This window comes from Sus scrofa, chromosome 5 (genome assembly GCF_000003025.6).
Source record: "Sus scrofa isolate TJ Tabasco breed Duroc chromosome 5, Sscrofa11.1, whole genome shotgun sequence".
Taxonomy (NCBI): domain Eukaryota; kingdom Metazoa; phylum Chordata; class Mammalia; order Artiodactyla; family Suidae; genus Sus; species Sus scrofa.
Window position 1 is genome coordinate 16,103,598 of NC_010447.5, and position 13,454 is coordinate 16,117,051.

At 39.2% G+C, this 13,454-nt stretch overlaps 1 protein-coding gene across 11 annotated transcripts in view; it reads right to left on the minus strand.

Annotated features, from left to right (window-relative positions):
- LIMA1 (LIM domain and actin binding 1) overlaps nucleotides 1-13,454 on the minus strand; it is a 102,687-nt gene that overhangs the window by 29,162 nt on the left and 60,071 nt on the right. For all 11 annotated transcript variants that reach the window (XM_021090879.1, XM_021090876.1, XM_021090873.1 and 8 more), the window contains 1 exon segment: nucleotides 12,275-12,727. In XM_021090879.1, the coding sequence (XP_020946538.1) occupies nucleotides 12,275-12,727 (453 nt within the window).

Here is a 13,454-nt window from a genome sequence, read left to right on the forward strand (position 1 = left end):
TGAACCTGTGCCCCAGCACCGTAGAGATGCCCTTGATTCTGCTGCACTACAGCAGGAAGTCCCCAAATTATAATTTCTTTTTGTCTCTCTCTCTTTTTTTTTTTAGGGCCGCACCTGCATTATATGGAGGTTCCCAGGCTAGGGGTCTAATCAGAGCTATAGCTGCCAGCCTACACCATAGCCACAGCAAGGTCAGACCTGAGCCACGTCTGCGACCCACACCACAGCTCACAGCAACACTAGATCTTTAACCCACTGAGCAAGGCCAGGCATCAAACCCGCAACCTCATGGTTCCTAGTAGGATTCGTTTCCGCTGCACCAGATGGGAACTGCCCCAAATTACAATTTAAAGACAGAAAAGTTACTCAAGAGAAAGCCACTTCGTGTCACAGCATGTTCCCAAACATAGCACACAGAGAGTACGTCATGTTCATTCAGCTCATAATGAGAACCTTCATGCACATCCTATCATTGAAATCTCAATTTATTCTTAGATAACTTGAAGTAGGAAAGATATCTAAAATCCAGTCTGACAGGAGATAAAACATTTAGAACCATTGTGAATTCAACACTAGCAAAGAGTTGTTAAACCTTTAACGTTCAATGGACTAATCAACTAACAGTAACTTTAAGACAGTGAACTATTCCTTTTACTAATTCTACCCCATTCCATGGAGACAGAAAATATGTCAGTTCAGAAATCAGAGCCAAGGATTTAGTTTGCTTGTATCCTACTAATAAGAATATAGTTTCTTGCGAATTCAATGTACATTTAATATACTTCATTTCCAGTCAGCTTTGCTATTTACATAATTGGTTAAATCTATTAAAAAAAAAAAAAAAACTAGGTCAGGTCAGCTGGGCTATTAATCACATCCACAGGACTCCATGATGCAACATTTTCTTGCTCTAGAAGCAGCACCCCCACTTGGAAATGAAGATCACCGGCCAAAGCAAAAAGAAAGAGAAGTTTGGCAAGGTACCCTCCAACTGCATTTTTTTGTTTTTACAATATTTCTCCTTTGCAGATAATTAAAGGAAATTCCAAAGATTTATTCCAAATGCTGCTGCACTTGTAAGATGAGCATCATAAAATTTTCAGGGCTCAAAAAGGGAGAAAGCCTGGAAATACACTCCTTTTTTTTTTTTTTTTTTTTTTTTTAACCAGAAGGGAATGGGTTTTACATTCTTAACACTGCAGCAATATTTCAAATATTTGCATGCTGTCAAAGGTAAAGTTCAAGCCCAATTCCAAGGGTACATGCTGCATATTGCAAGCTGCTAGGAGTTCAGTTTTAAGTCTGTGCTTGCAGTCCCGGGCAAAGTTCCTACACTGGTGTTATTATTGGGAGCAACTCCATTTAGAACCAGAACATATGCCCTGCCAGGGCAGAGGCTTTCTTTAGTTTTAGATGCATAAAATTTCCCATCTTTCCTAGCTTTTTATTTAAATCTTTGGGTTAAAGAGCTCCCCCCCCCAACCCTGCCCGGCCCCAAAAGTCTTCTGGCTCCTGATGGTATCAATACTCTGAATTACATTCTTTCAACTACTAAAAAAGTAAAAGTGCAAAGCATTCAATCTTACAGAAAAAGAAACATCTCTGGAAATCAAAGTTATACTGACACTAGTTCTGAGGAGGAATACAGCTCTGAGATGAGACGGCTTTTAATGAGTTTAAAATAAGCTTTTAACGACTAAAGCACTAACAAACATTCCTTTCCATACCTTTCCACCTCCAAACCACTCAAATATAAAGAATAACAAGATCAGAGTTCCCGTCGTGGCTCAGCAATTAGTGAACCTGACTAGCATGCATGAGGATGCGGGTTTGATCCCCGGCCTCGCTCACTGGGTTAAGGATCCGGCATTGCTGTGAGTTGTGGTGTGGGTCACAGATGCAGCTCTGATCTGGCATCGCTGTGGCTGTGGTGTAGGCCGGAAGCTGCAGCTCCGACTAGACCCCCAGCCTGGGAACCTCCATATGCCATGGGCATGGCCCTAAAAAGACAAGAAAAGAAAAAAGGAAAGAACAAGAATAACAAGATCTCTTTATACCTGAAACAAACATAATATTGTAAATCAATTATAATTCTCCCCTACTCAAACCCCTCCTGACCCCCCAAAAAAACCCCATGACCTCAAATGCATTTACTATGAATTTTATGATCCTCATTTTACAAGTGGTAATCCGAGGTTCAGGAAGAAGGAGGGATTTCCTCCAATAATTTCTCAAGGAATTAGAGGGGAGCAGAAAGGAAAAAACAAACAAACAAACAAAAAAAAAAAACCCAGGAATTCTGATACTGAAATACTCTTCGGCAACACATTTTTATCACATCTCAGTCTTTTTTATTCAGATGCCTAAGGGAGCCTTAGTCATCATAATCTATTAAGAGAAGAGAGAAAAGATAAGACACTTTAAGACTTTCTGGAATTTCCTAAGGCTTGGCCTCACCCCACCCCACAAGTCCTCCTTCCTGTCAGCTGAGTGCAGTAACTCTTTTTAGCATGACCGCCCATTAAACATTCTCTTTGTGTCCATAAACCAAATGCATCAACATTTACTAAGAAGAAAATATGAGTTTGGGGCTTTTAGCCAGTAGTCTGTAGAATTTCTTCTCTCTGGAAAGTTTTCTTAAAGAAATAAAGTAAGTTAGATCCCAAATGTCAAGTAAAAAGCATGATTTCCTGTCCAGTATACCTCTATTTTCAGGAAAAATTCTCTTTAAAAGTTGATTCTCAACACTTTAATTTACCGAAAGCCTCCTACTTCTCTGAGCCACTTTCTTCAACCTTTCAACTTTGACCTTCCTCCAGACTCTCCTTCCTCCAAAGTCAAGGGTGCAGGAAGGATGACTTTTAGGGAAAAATGGGACTTTGCTGAACTATGCCTGGAGATCATAGGGTAGAGATAAAACCTTGCCTTAATTTTTCAAAATACTGACAGATAAGCCTTTCCTTCTCCAGGGACCCTCATAGAAAAAATAGAGCTCTTTTAAGTAAAAAATATACATAGAAGGAGCACTTAACTCCAGGCAAAGGGTAGGGAGGGAGAGATTTCTCTACATATTCTGTATCTCTAAGTGTTCTATAAAAATTATGTGTTACTCTTACAATTAGGAAAAAAAGAAGAGGAGATACTTCCTATTTATTAAATTAATATAAATAGCTAAAAATGATAAAACCAAATAACAATGAGGTACTGCTGGGGAATTAAATATGTCCTTAGATTGTCCTAGCAGTGTTATAAAATAGTATAATCTTTGAGAATAAGCTGAAAATATGTAAGAATATTCAATGAATTTTATATTTTGATTATGATAACATCATTCAGTAATATAGCCTCCTTCCCTAACCAGTAACTAAAAATAAAATGTTTCTGGAGTTCTCTGTGGCTCAGTGGTAACAAACCTGGCTAGTATCCATGAGAACGTGGGTTCGATCCCTAGCCCTGCTCAGTGGGTTAAAGGATCTGGTATTGCTGTGGCTGTGTAGGCTGGCAGCTGCAGCTCCGATTGGACCCCTAGCCTGGGAACCTCCATATGCCACATTTGCGGCCCTAAAAAAAAAAAAAACATTTCTGCCGAGATGCTTAGACCTTGGAGTTCCCTTGTGGCACAGTGGGTTAAGGATATGGGGTTGTTACTGCAGGGGCTTGGGTCTCTGCTGTGGCATGGGTTCGATCCCTAGCCCAGGAACTTTCATATGCTATGCAGACAGCAACCAAAAGGAAAAAAAAACTGCTCAGAGGGTTTTTATTAAGCTGGAAGAGAATCTAATTATTGGGGAATGATTAAAAAGTATAATGAGGAGTCCCCATCCTGGTGCAGTATAAACGAATCTGACTAGGAACCATGAGGTTGCAGGTTTGATCCCTGACCTCCCTCAGTGGGTTACGGATCCGGCATTGCCATGAACTGTGGTGGAGGTCGCAGAAGCGGCTCAGATCTGCAGTTGCTGTGGCTGTGGTATAAGCCAGCAGCTGTAGCTCTGATCAGATTCCTAGCCTGGGGACCTCCATATGCAGTGGGTGCAGCCCTAAAAAGACAAAAGACAAAAAAAAAAAAAAAAGTATAAGGAAATTACCATATTGCCATAAAAGGATAACTATATGAACTAGAAAAATACACAGCAAGGTCTGTACAAAACAGACCAAACAAAAGAAAAAGCACACAAAACAGTAAGTACACAGTACCTAAAACCATGTAAAATCTAGTTCTGTAACGATATCATTTTGCACAAACATCATTTTGTACAAGAGTAAAAGTTACTCTGTTTTCCTAGCTTACTTGGCTTTTTCTGGTTTAGTGTGTATATGAGAGAGAGAGAGATTGTTCGGATGACTCATTTATATAAGAAAAATAAACCTCCCAAACCCACAAGCTTCTAATCCAAAAGTTTCAGTACAAATCTCTTGCATTCCAATGTACTTCTCCTCATTGCCTTGATGTTTTTTATTCAGAGACTATAAATGTAGGAAGAGACTATAAAATGTAGGAAGGTGGCAGATAGCTAAAATCTTTGAGAAACAGTTATTAACACATTTTAATTTTTTCCTGGTTTCCTTAGATTTCAAAAATATGTAAGGCCTAGCCAGATGTTTTTATCTAATAAATAGCTATTATACTATACATTCAGAGAGTGCTATATGATAGAAGGGGTACTACACAATTTCAGTCTTTGTTCTGATATTAATTAGCCATATGACACTGGGCATATCAGTTAACTTCTCTGATGTCAGCTGTTCCCATCTGTAATGTAGGGATTTTAATAGAGAACAGTAAGCTGAATTATAAATAACCTTTCACAATGCCTTACAGTTATAGGATTTATGCTAATGATTTTTTTTTCTTTTTAGGGTTGTACCTGCGGCATATGGAGATTCTCAGGCTAGGGGTCAAATAGGAGCTAAAGCTGCTGGCCTACGCCACAGCCACAGCCACAGCCACAGCAACACAGGATCCGAGCTGCATCTGCGAGCTACACCCCAGCTCACAGCAACACCAGATCCTTAACCCACTGAGCAAGGCCAGGGATCAAACCTGTAACCTCTTGGTTCCTAGTAGGATTCATTTCTGCTGCGCCTTGATGAGAACTCCTTTGTTAATGATCTTGATAGGGATTTCTCATTCAGCGTAACTCATCAATGAATTAGAAGGCTAGAGGGAATGACTAATAAATTCATCTGGATACACACCTATGTTGTCCAACCCAGGAGGGAATCCAATAGCGGAAAGACAAGGTAGAAATACTTCAGGGGCAAATGATGTCTTTCTGGCCCCTCCAAACTCTAATATAGCCAACATTGCTTAGAGAATGTTCCAGTGCCCTCACATTACATTTCAAGATGTTTTATTTTAATGAAACCACATAGAGACCAATAAGTATTTAATTGGCATGAAAGTAAACAGAAGAGAGATGACTGGTCTTTAGGTGATATACCAACAACAGACACTTAGGGCAACAACAGAAAGATCAGGATTCCCTGACTGGCATCTTGACACCTGGATCCATGATTATCTCACCACAAAACACCAAAGATATACACAGAGTTACTAATTAAGGATAAATAAAACAATTAATACTAATAGAGCCCAAGTGTCCACCAACAGATGAACAGGTAAAGATGATGTAGTGTATATATGTATGTGTATTATATACATGTATGTGTGTATACAAATATACAAACACACATACACAATGGAATACTATTCAGCCATAAAAAATAATGAAAAGTTACTACTGCTGCAACATGGATGGACTTGGAGAGCATCCTGCTAAATGAAACAAGTCAGACAAAGACAAAACATTGCATGATATGATTCATATGTAGAATCTAAAAAATACAACAAAGTGGTAATTATAACAAAAAGAAGTCTCACCAATACAGAGAACAAATGAGTGGTCACAGTGAGGAGAGGGGAGGGGCAAAATAGGGGTAGGGGAGTAAGAGGCATAAAACAAGCTAAAAGGGATGGAAATCCTGTGAAACTGGATTGTTACGATCATTATATAACTACAGATGTGATAAATTCATTTGAGTAATAAAAAAATAAATAAAACAAGCTAAAAGGATAGATTGTACAACATGGGGAATATAGCAAATATTTTATAATAACTATCAATGGGGTATAATAAAATTGTGAATCACTATATCGTATACCTGTGAATCACTATAAAATTGTGAATCACTATATCGTATACCTGCAACTTATATAATATTATATAGCAACTATATTCTAATTTTCCAAAAAAAAAAGGTTTTATTAAAAAAAAAATCTGGGGGGAGGGAATAACACTGAGAGCAAAATCACATTTTGAAATTACATAGCTATAAACTGTAGGTGAATATAATAAACAGCAAAAACATTAGTTTTAATAGGATATATGAGAAAGACAGCACTGATAGAAAAACAAAGATAATTCGTATGTTTTTTTAACATAAATTTTATTGGCATATAGATGACTTACAATGTTGTGATTTACTGCGTTTTTTTTTTTTTTTTTTTTTTAACAAAACCAGTTATCCATATTTAGAGCACTAGCAAGGAATCTATTGAAAACTTAATGGTGGGTCAATTCTAGATTTATGATTCACTGATACGAAAATTAAAGATATACTCCCCTATACTAGAATGACTATATTAGATCCCAGAGTAATATTGAATTAGTTATGCAAATCCCTTTCTTCCCTAAGTCCAACTTAAAATTAAGACTTGACAATATGCAATTAATACCAATTATGAACATCCTCAGAATTGTATTCTTCCTGGAATATAATCCCAAATAATTTACATAACACATTAACAGAGCAGAAGAAAAATCTTATTAAGAAAACATTAAGTAGATAAGAGAACACATGCAATTATTAGCTAAGAGAGGAAAAAAAATTGTGGATTATTTTTACAAAATGTAGGGACTCCCTATGGACTCCTATCATTCTTCAAGAGACAAATATAAATTGTTTCTCTCACGTAGATTACGGAGTAGTTGGCTATGGATAACTATAATTGGATGACTTATTTTCTCAAGGGCTCACTGCACCAACACATATACACTGTTACGTACCAGTGTTACATAAAACCAAACAAATCACAAGTGTCATTTCCAGGAACTTAGAAGAAGAGAAACCACAAAAATGGTGGCCTGTCTGAAGAAAGATGGTTAGACTCTCACATTAATAAGTGCAGCTTTTGTTAGCATTCTGATGTTAGCCATACATAGAGTGATCCCAGTGATAAGAGGAACAAAAATTCTAAGGGAAGTTGAAGGGCTTAGGAGTCTAAGAGAGAAAGAACAAAGTGGAAAGGCTGATGAAACAAGGGAAATTTCCATTTTAATTTAGACACTTTGTACTATATCTTTGACTATAAAACAAAGTTAACACAATAAAAATATGACTAACTGGAAGCATTAAAATATACCATGGGAGTTTCCTTGTGGCAAAGTGGGTTAAAGATCTGGTGTTGTCACTACAGCAGTTGGGTCACTGCTGTGGCCGAGGGTTCAATCCCAGGCCAGGGAATTTCTTTATACCGGTGCAGGGGGAAAAAAAACTATGTGTGTACACACACACACACACACACCATGAATAATGGGAAAGGGGAGGATAAATAAAATAATTTTTTCTTAATAGTTTTAATTTTATTAATTTGTGGGCAAACTCATCATTACTTTCTCATATTACCTGCTATCCTTGGTTAGTCCTCAAGAGTGAATGGGTAAGTATATTTACGTGTTCTAAAAAATAGAGATTTTTGGTGAGAATGCATAATCTCTTTTTCTTTCCTTTCTTTTCTTTACCTAGCTCATCTCCTAGAAGATGGAAACACTGCCAGCAAGAAGCAATAATCAGAACTTGCATACAAGAATCAAGAAATATTAAATTCCAGCCTTATTTTCTTGCATTACAGCTAACTGATTTAACCTTAACTACAACAAAAGATAATACTTTAAAAAGGCTATGAAGATAGAAATATACCTTCCAAATATTTAGTCTTTATTCTCCTGTCCAAGGATTTGTGTGAACCAAATACATTAGGAACCAGAGACTTAAGGAGCCAGTCACATGCTCCCTACATTGTATGGTCATTTGAATAATGGCATCCTGGCCCCTGCAGACTATGGATTCAAATGTCAACATGATGACATTGGTTGTAACTGCCTGATCAGCCATCTTTTTCATAAAAGGATGCCCAGAAGAGTTACCTTGGCTACCTAAAGCCCAGATCAACACATACATGGAGTTAGGGATGCTAAAACACATCCAGTATATATCACTGGCGGGACTTGTTTTTCCTTATACTGATAGGTTACATTAAGCTTCATCCACTGCTCATCTGGTCATAGGATTTAGAACTATCATGTTCAACTAAATCATCTGACCTGAATAATCTATCTATTCACCAAAGGTAGAAGATAAGGGAGGAATAGGCTTTAAGCAGTTCTCATTATTTATAAGTTATTTGAGTTCTAAGCCTCTTTCCTTCATTTTATTAAATAAACACTAAGAACCAAGTCATTGTGCTGACCACTGGGGAATAAAAGCATCAAAGCATCATTACCTTGAAAGAAATTATAGACCAGGGAGTGTACAAATTTACACATGACTGTTATGGAAGCATGACAGAAGTGGCTAAAAAGAAGTAAAAAGAAATTCTACAGGAGGGTCAGGAAGGAAAGGTAATTTCATCTGGGAAAAAAACAGGAGTAAGTCCTCATTGTCTTGATAGACCTTGAAGAGTAAGATTTCAAAATGTAGAAATTAAGTAAGACATGACTAAGTTAAAATGAGGCGTGGTCCAGGGTTTGAGTACAGGATAGCCATGAGACTGGAAAGCTAGGTCGAGCTCAGACTGCGGAAGAAGACCCAAATACTAAACATGGATTAATTCTGAGGCATCAAAAGTTTCTGGGCAAGGGAATAACGTTTTTTAGAAAAATAAGTAGCAGCAGGGTTGGGGATGGAAAGGAGGAAAGAAATGAGAGGCCAACAGGAGAGGTTGCAGCAATGCTACAAGGCAAGATAAAATAAGGCTAAACCACAGAATTAGCTGTGCAACTTTTTGGAGAGAGTAGCCCATATTTGAGAGATGTGTAGGGGACAGACTTACTTAGATGGCTTAATGACTGACTGGGAAGAGCCAGGCAGAAGGAAAATTATTCCAAGCTTTACAAACCAGAAGATGTGGTGAGTGGTGATGTATTAAAGGGACACTAGAGGTGGTAGAACAGGTTTTGGTTGGGAAGATCATGGGTTCTTTTTTGGCCTTCTTCAATTTGAGTGCCTAAGGGATATTTACAAAGAGATGTGTGATCTGGCAGGCAACCTCAAAACTGGGGCTGAAGTTTGGGTTAAAAATTAAAGATTAGGAGTCCCCATTGTGGCTGAGTGGTAACGAACTCGACTAGTATCCATGAGGATGCGGGTTCAATTCCTGGCCTTGCTTAGTGGGTGAAGGATCCAGTGTTTGCCGTGAGCTGTGATGTCGGTCGCAGATGCAACTCAGATCCCCGTGTTGAGTGTTGTGGTGGCTGTTCCGATTTGACCTCTAGCTTGGGAACTTCCATAGGTGCAAGTATGGCCCTAAAAAAAAAGGCAAAAACAAAACAAAACAAAACAAAAAAACCCCTCAAGATTAGAATCTACTTTTGGGATTCATCCCTTGGAATCCTGGAAAGAGATGACACTACACAGTCAGAGAGAAAAAAACAAGATGGCAGAGAAAAGATCAGGAAGAAAAGTGGACAAGTACAGAAACCATCTCAAATAAAAGGGAACAAAAGAGACTAAGAAACGTGGACCTCAAGCCAGTAAATAACTGATAAAAAGATTTAGGAGATAATGCATTTCTATTATCTCTGTGCTCCCTGACCCGCTCAGCTAGTTAGTTGAGAGTCATTCAGTTCAAGTCTCTAAAATTCAGCTATGGAGTCACCTGATTTGTACCTTATATATGCGTTTGTCTCATAGAAGTACTAATATTTTAGCTCAGACGTAATCATTCTTTACATGTACACTCTTGCTCCTGAAAGGATTGCTGGTGTCCCTACCATATTTCTCAGAGCTTCCTTCTAGAGATCCAATTATGTGACTTCCTGATTAAAGCTTTATCCATGTTAAAGCTGAAATTATGTTAACAAGAGCCATAACCTAGGTTCAAACTGATTAGTTATTAAGGTAGACAAAATTTTTTTAACAATTTTACTAAAATATTAGACAAATGCTTTTAAAGTAATCTAGACCGTTTCCACAATGGATAGTGATGCTTATTTAGAAGCAGCTATAAAACCTAGGGCAGCTGTATTTTACACTCCCTCAGCAGTCTATTAAATGACAAATGACTATTTAATCAGGAAATGTTAAAAGTCCTCCCGCCCCTCCCCCAAGCTCAGATCAATCTTAGAACCCCTCCATCTTCCTAGACAGTTGGCAATCAGGCTGAGTGCCAGCCTGATCTGGCAGGATCTTTTATATGAGGATTTTTTTCTCCAGTCTGTCCAGCCACAGAGAGAGAGGCTTGTTCTGACCCATCTCTTACTAGACATTTATGAGAAAAGAGTCTCTCACCAGTTCCTTATACATAATCAGCATTTTTGTTTGCTGCAGTCCCAATCATTTCCTACCTTAGGCCAGTTTTGACATGTACCAGCCTTCTGCACTGAATCTATATTGTGTGTGCTGGCATGACATCAGCTCTCCTGCCGCTCACAGGGTCTGAGAGAAGGAGACTTACAATGGTGCTTTGAGTGACAACAAAGCCCCTTCCTCTCTATTTAGGATTTCTGACATCTTTTCCCTTCCATTTAAAATTCTTCTTCCCATTTAAAGATAAAATAGTTTTTCTTATTAAGACCATAAAGGAGGGAGTTGGCAGGCCTAGAGGACACAAAATTGAGAGGGATGGTAGTTTAGGAAAAGTCATAAAACTGCTTTGTGGTTACATCTCTTGCCAACTGGTTTCAGTGTTAAAACAGTTAAAACTCCTGCAGAAAAAAGGGTTCTAGCTTTGCAAGTCTTTAAAAATTCTTTCTACATCTTCAAACAGATGATCCCTGAACACTAAAGAACTTTTCTAAGTAGAAAGGCAACTGGCACTGCAAGATACAACAAGAGATGACTACATCACACGGAGGATTATAGGGTGAGTTATTTAATTTGGGGGGCGGGGGGAAGAGGGGGTGGGCCATGCCCACTGCATGGGGAAATTCCTGCTCCAGGGCTCAAACCTGAGCTACAACAGCGACCCTCGCCACAGCAGTGACAACACCGGGCCCTTAACTGGCTGTGCCACAGGGGAACTCCAAGTCCTTTAATTTTCACCTCAGAAAAAATGCTTCAGACCATTACTTCACAAACGTAGAAATTCGGGCCAAATATTTAGCTGAAGAAAATTCGCTTTCCCATCTAGGTGGAATGTAGATTAAATGATGGCTTTGCTCCCCCATCAGATCTGTTTATTTCATTATAATGACTTTTGTAACAAACCAACCAACCCCATGTACAAAGTCAGCTATGCAGGAAAGTATGAGAAAACTGGAAAATTTTACCAGCTCTGCGGCCCCTGGATTGTGTTATAAGTCACCAGCATATGTAACTCATTTTCTAGTTAAGTAATTCCCTCTGGGGACCTGGTCTGCACTCCACATGAAGGATCAAATTTCATTAGCAGTTGTAGGAAAATGCAACCCTGTACATTTGCAAGTCAAAACTCCTGAAGGCTACAGCTAGTCTGGCTATCTTCATTGACTTTTCCTGGGATAGGATTTTAGCTGATAGAAAACATTTGTTGGAAGGCACAGACCAGGAAGTTGAGAAGAAGAGAAAGGATTCACTAGCCAGGAGACAACTAAGCCTCAGTCTTAATGTTAAACTCTGGCCTTAACACTCAGCCTGCAGCTGTGTCCAAGCGGAGAGAGAGTCAGCAGTAATTCCACTCCCCAAAGCTACAAATGACAAAAGGCACAGGAAGACAAATTAAAAGGGCAAGCATACAAAAACACATCACCCAATCGGCATCACACTCATTTCTAGATATCGACCCGAATCTCACTGTACCCTTGATTTCAACGGGAAATTGGGTTGGAGACTCAAATCTCAGCATCTCTGTAAATAATTCATTTGAGACTTTTTATTAACTACACGTCTAGTGTGAATCAATAGACATACTGACCACATACTTGCCACTACTCAAACCGTCTAGAATAGAAAAATGGCTTTGTTTCGTGACTTGAATCGGCTCTTTCAAGTTTTAAACTCGCCCGATCCTTACCTTGGTTTGAGCTGGTTCACCTCTCTCAAACATCATCTTCAGCCTGTTCAGCGGAACATTGTATTTCTCTATTTTGTTCGAAGCTTCGGCGTTTTCACTCATTTCGGGTTTTCCTACTTCATGCCTGGATTCTGCCAGACAATTTTCCATTTTTTTACTTTCCACCGAGTGGTCTTTAAGATGCTCAGTGTCCTTGATGCGGGGGTTCGGATACGGGGCTTCAGGAGGCGATGAGAATCTAGGTCTGGGGCAGACTCCTTGGTCAGCTTCGACCCCAGAGGCAGAGCTACTGGCCACTTCAGCAGGAGGAGGGTCGCCTCTGTGCCTGACCTCGGCGCTGCTGTTTCGCGTGGACTCTGGGAGAGACTCTACTCCAGGGGCTGGGTTCTCCCACTTCTTCTTCAGCACGGTCAGGTTTCCCCTTCTAAAGTGCTGGGGGAGATTTTCAGTGTTCTAGAAGAACAAGAAGGGAGTACCGGTTATAACTTGCCTGCTGAAACATTCAAACATGTTGTTCTTTGCAAAATGAAAGTTAAAGCTCCAAGCTGCTCCTGGTCCACTGGCGGTTCAGACAGCTGTGAACAGTTACAGCCCTGCCACATGGAGAAAGCATCCACCCCAGGAGAGGGAGAGGGGAAGAGAGAAAAAGTCAGGAGCTAAAGCAGGAAGTGATAAAACAGGATAGCCTTATAAGGACAAAATGAGAAGAAAGGAGAGCCCAGATCTAATGATAGTTACGCTGGAGACAAGGGATTTTTTTATCCAGAGATTAATAGGGAAAACAGAAAGAAAAAGCAAAACACTGGTTACTTTAAACCCTGTAACTATGCATTAATAAAAATTCCTCATACGTCGAGAATAGATAGACAATAAGGCCCTACTGTACAGCACAGGGAACTATATCCAATCTCCTGGGATAGACCTTGATGGAAAATAATATATATTAAAAAAGTGTGTGTATGTATGGGGTGTATATATATATATACACTTTGCTGTACAGCAGAAATTGGCATAACATTGTAAATCAACTTTATTTTATTTTATTTTATTTTATTTTTGTCTTTTGTCTTTTGAGGGGCGCACCCTCGGCATATGGAGGTTCCCAGGCTGGGGCTCTAATCGGGGCTGTAGCCACCAGCCTACGCCAGAGCCACAGCAACACCATACCATGTCTGAACCT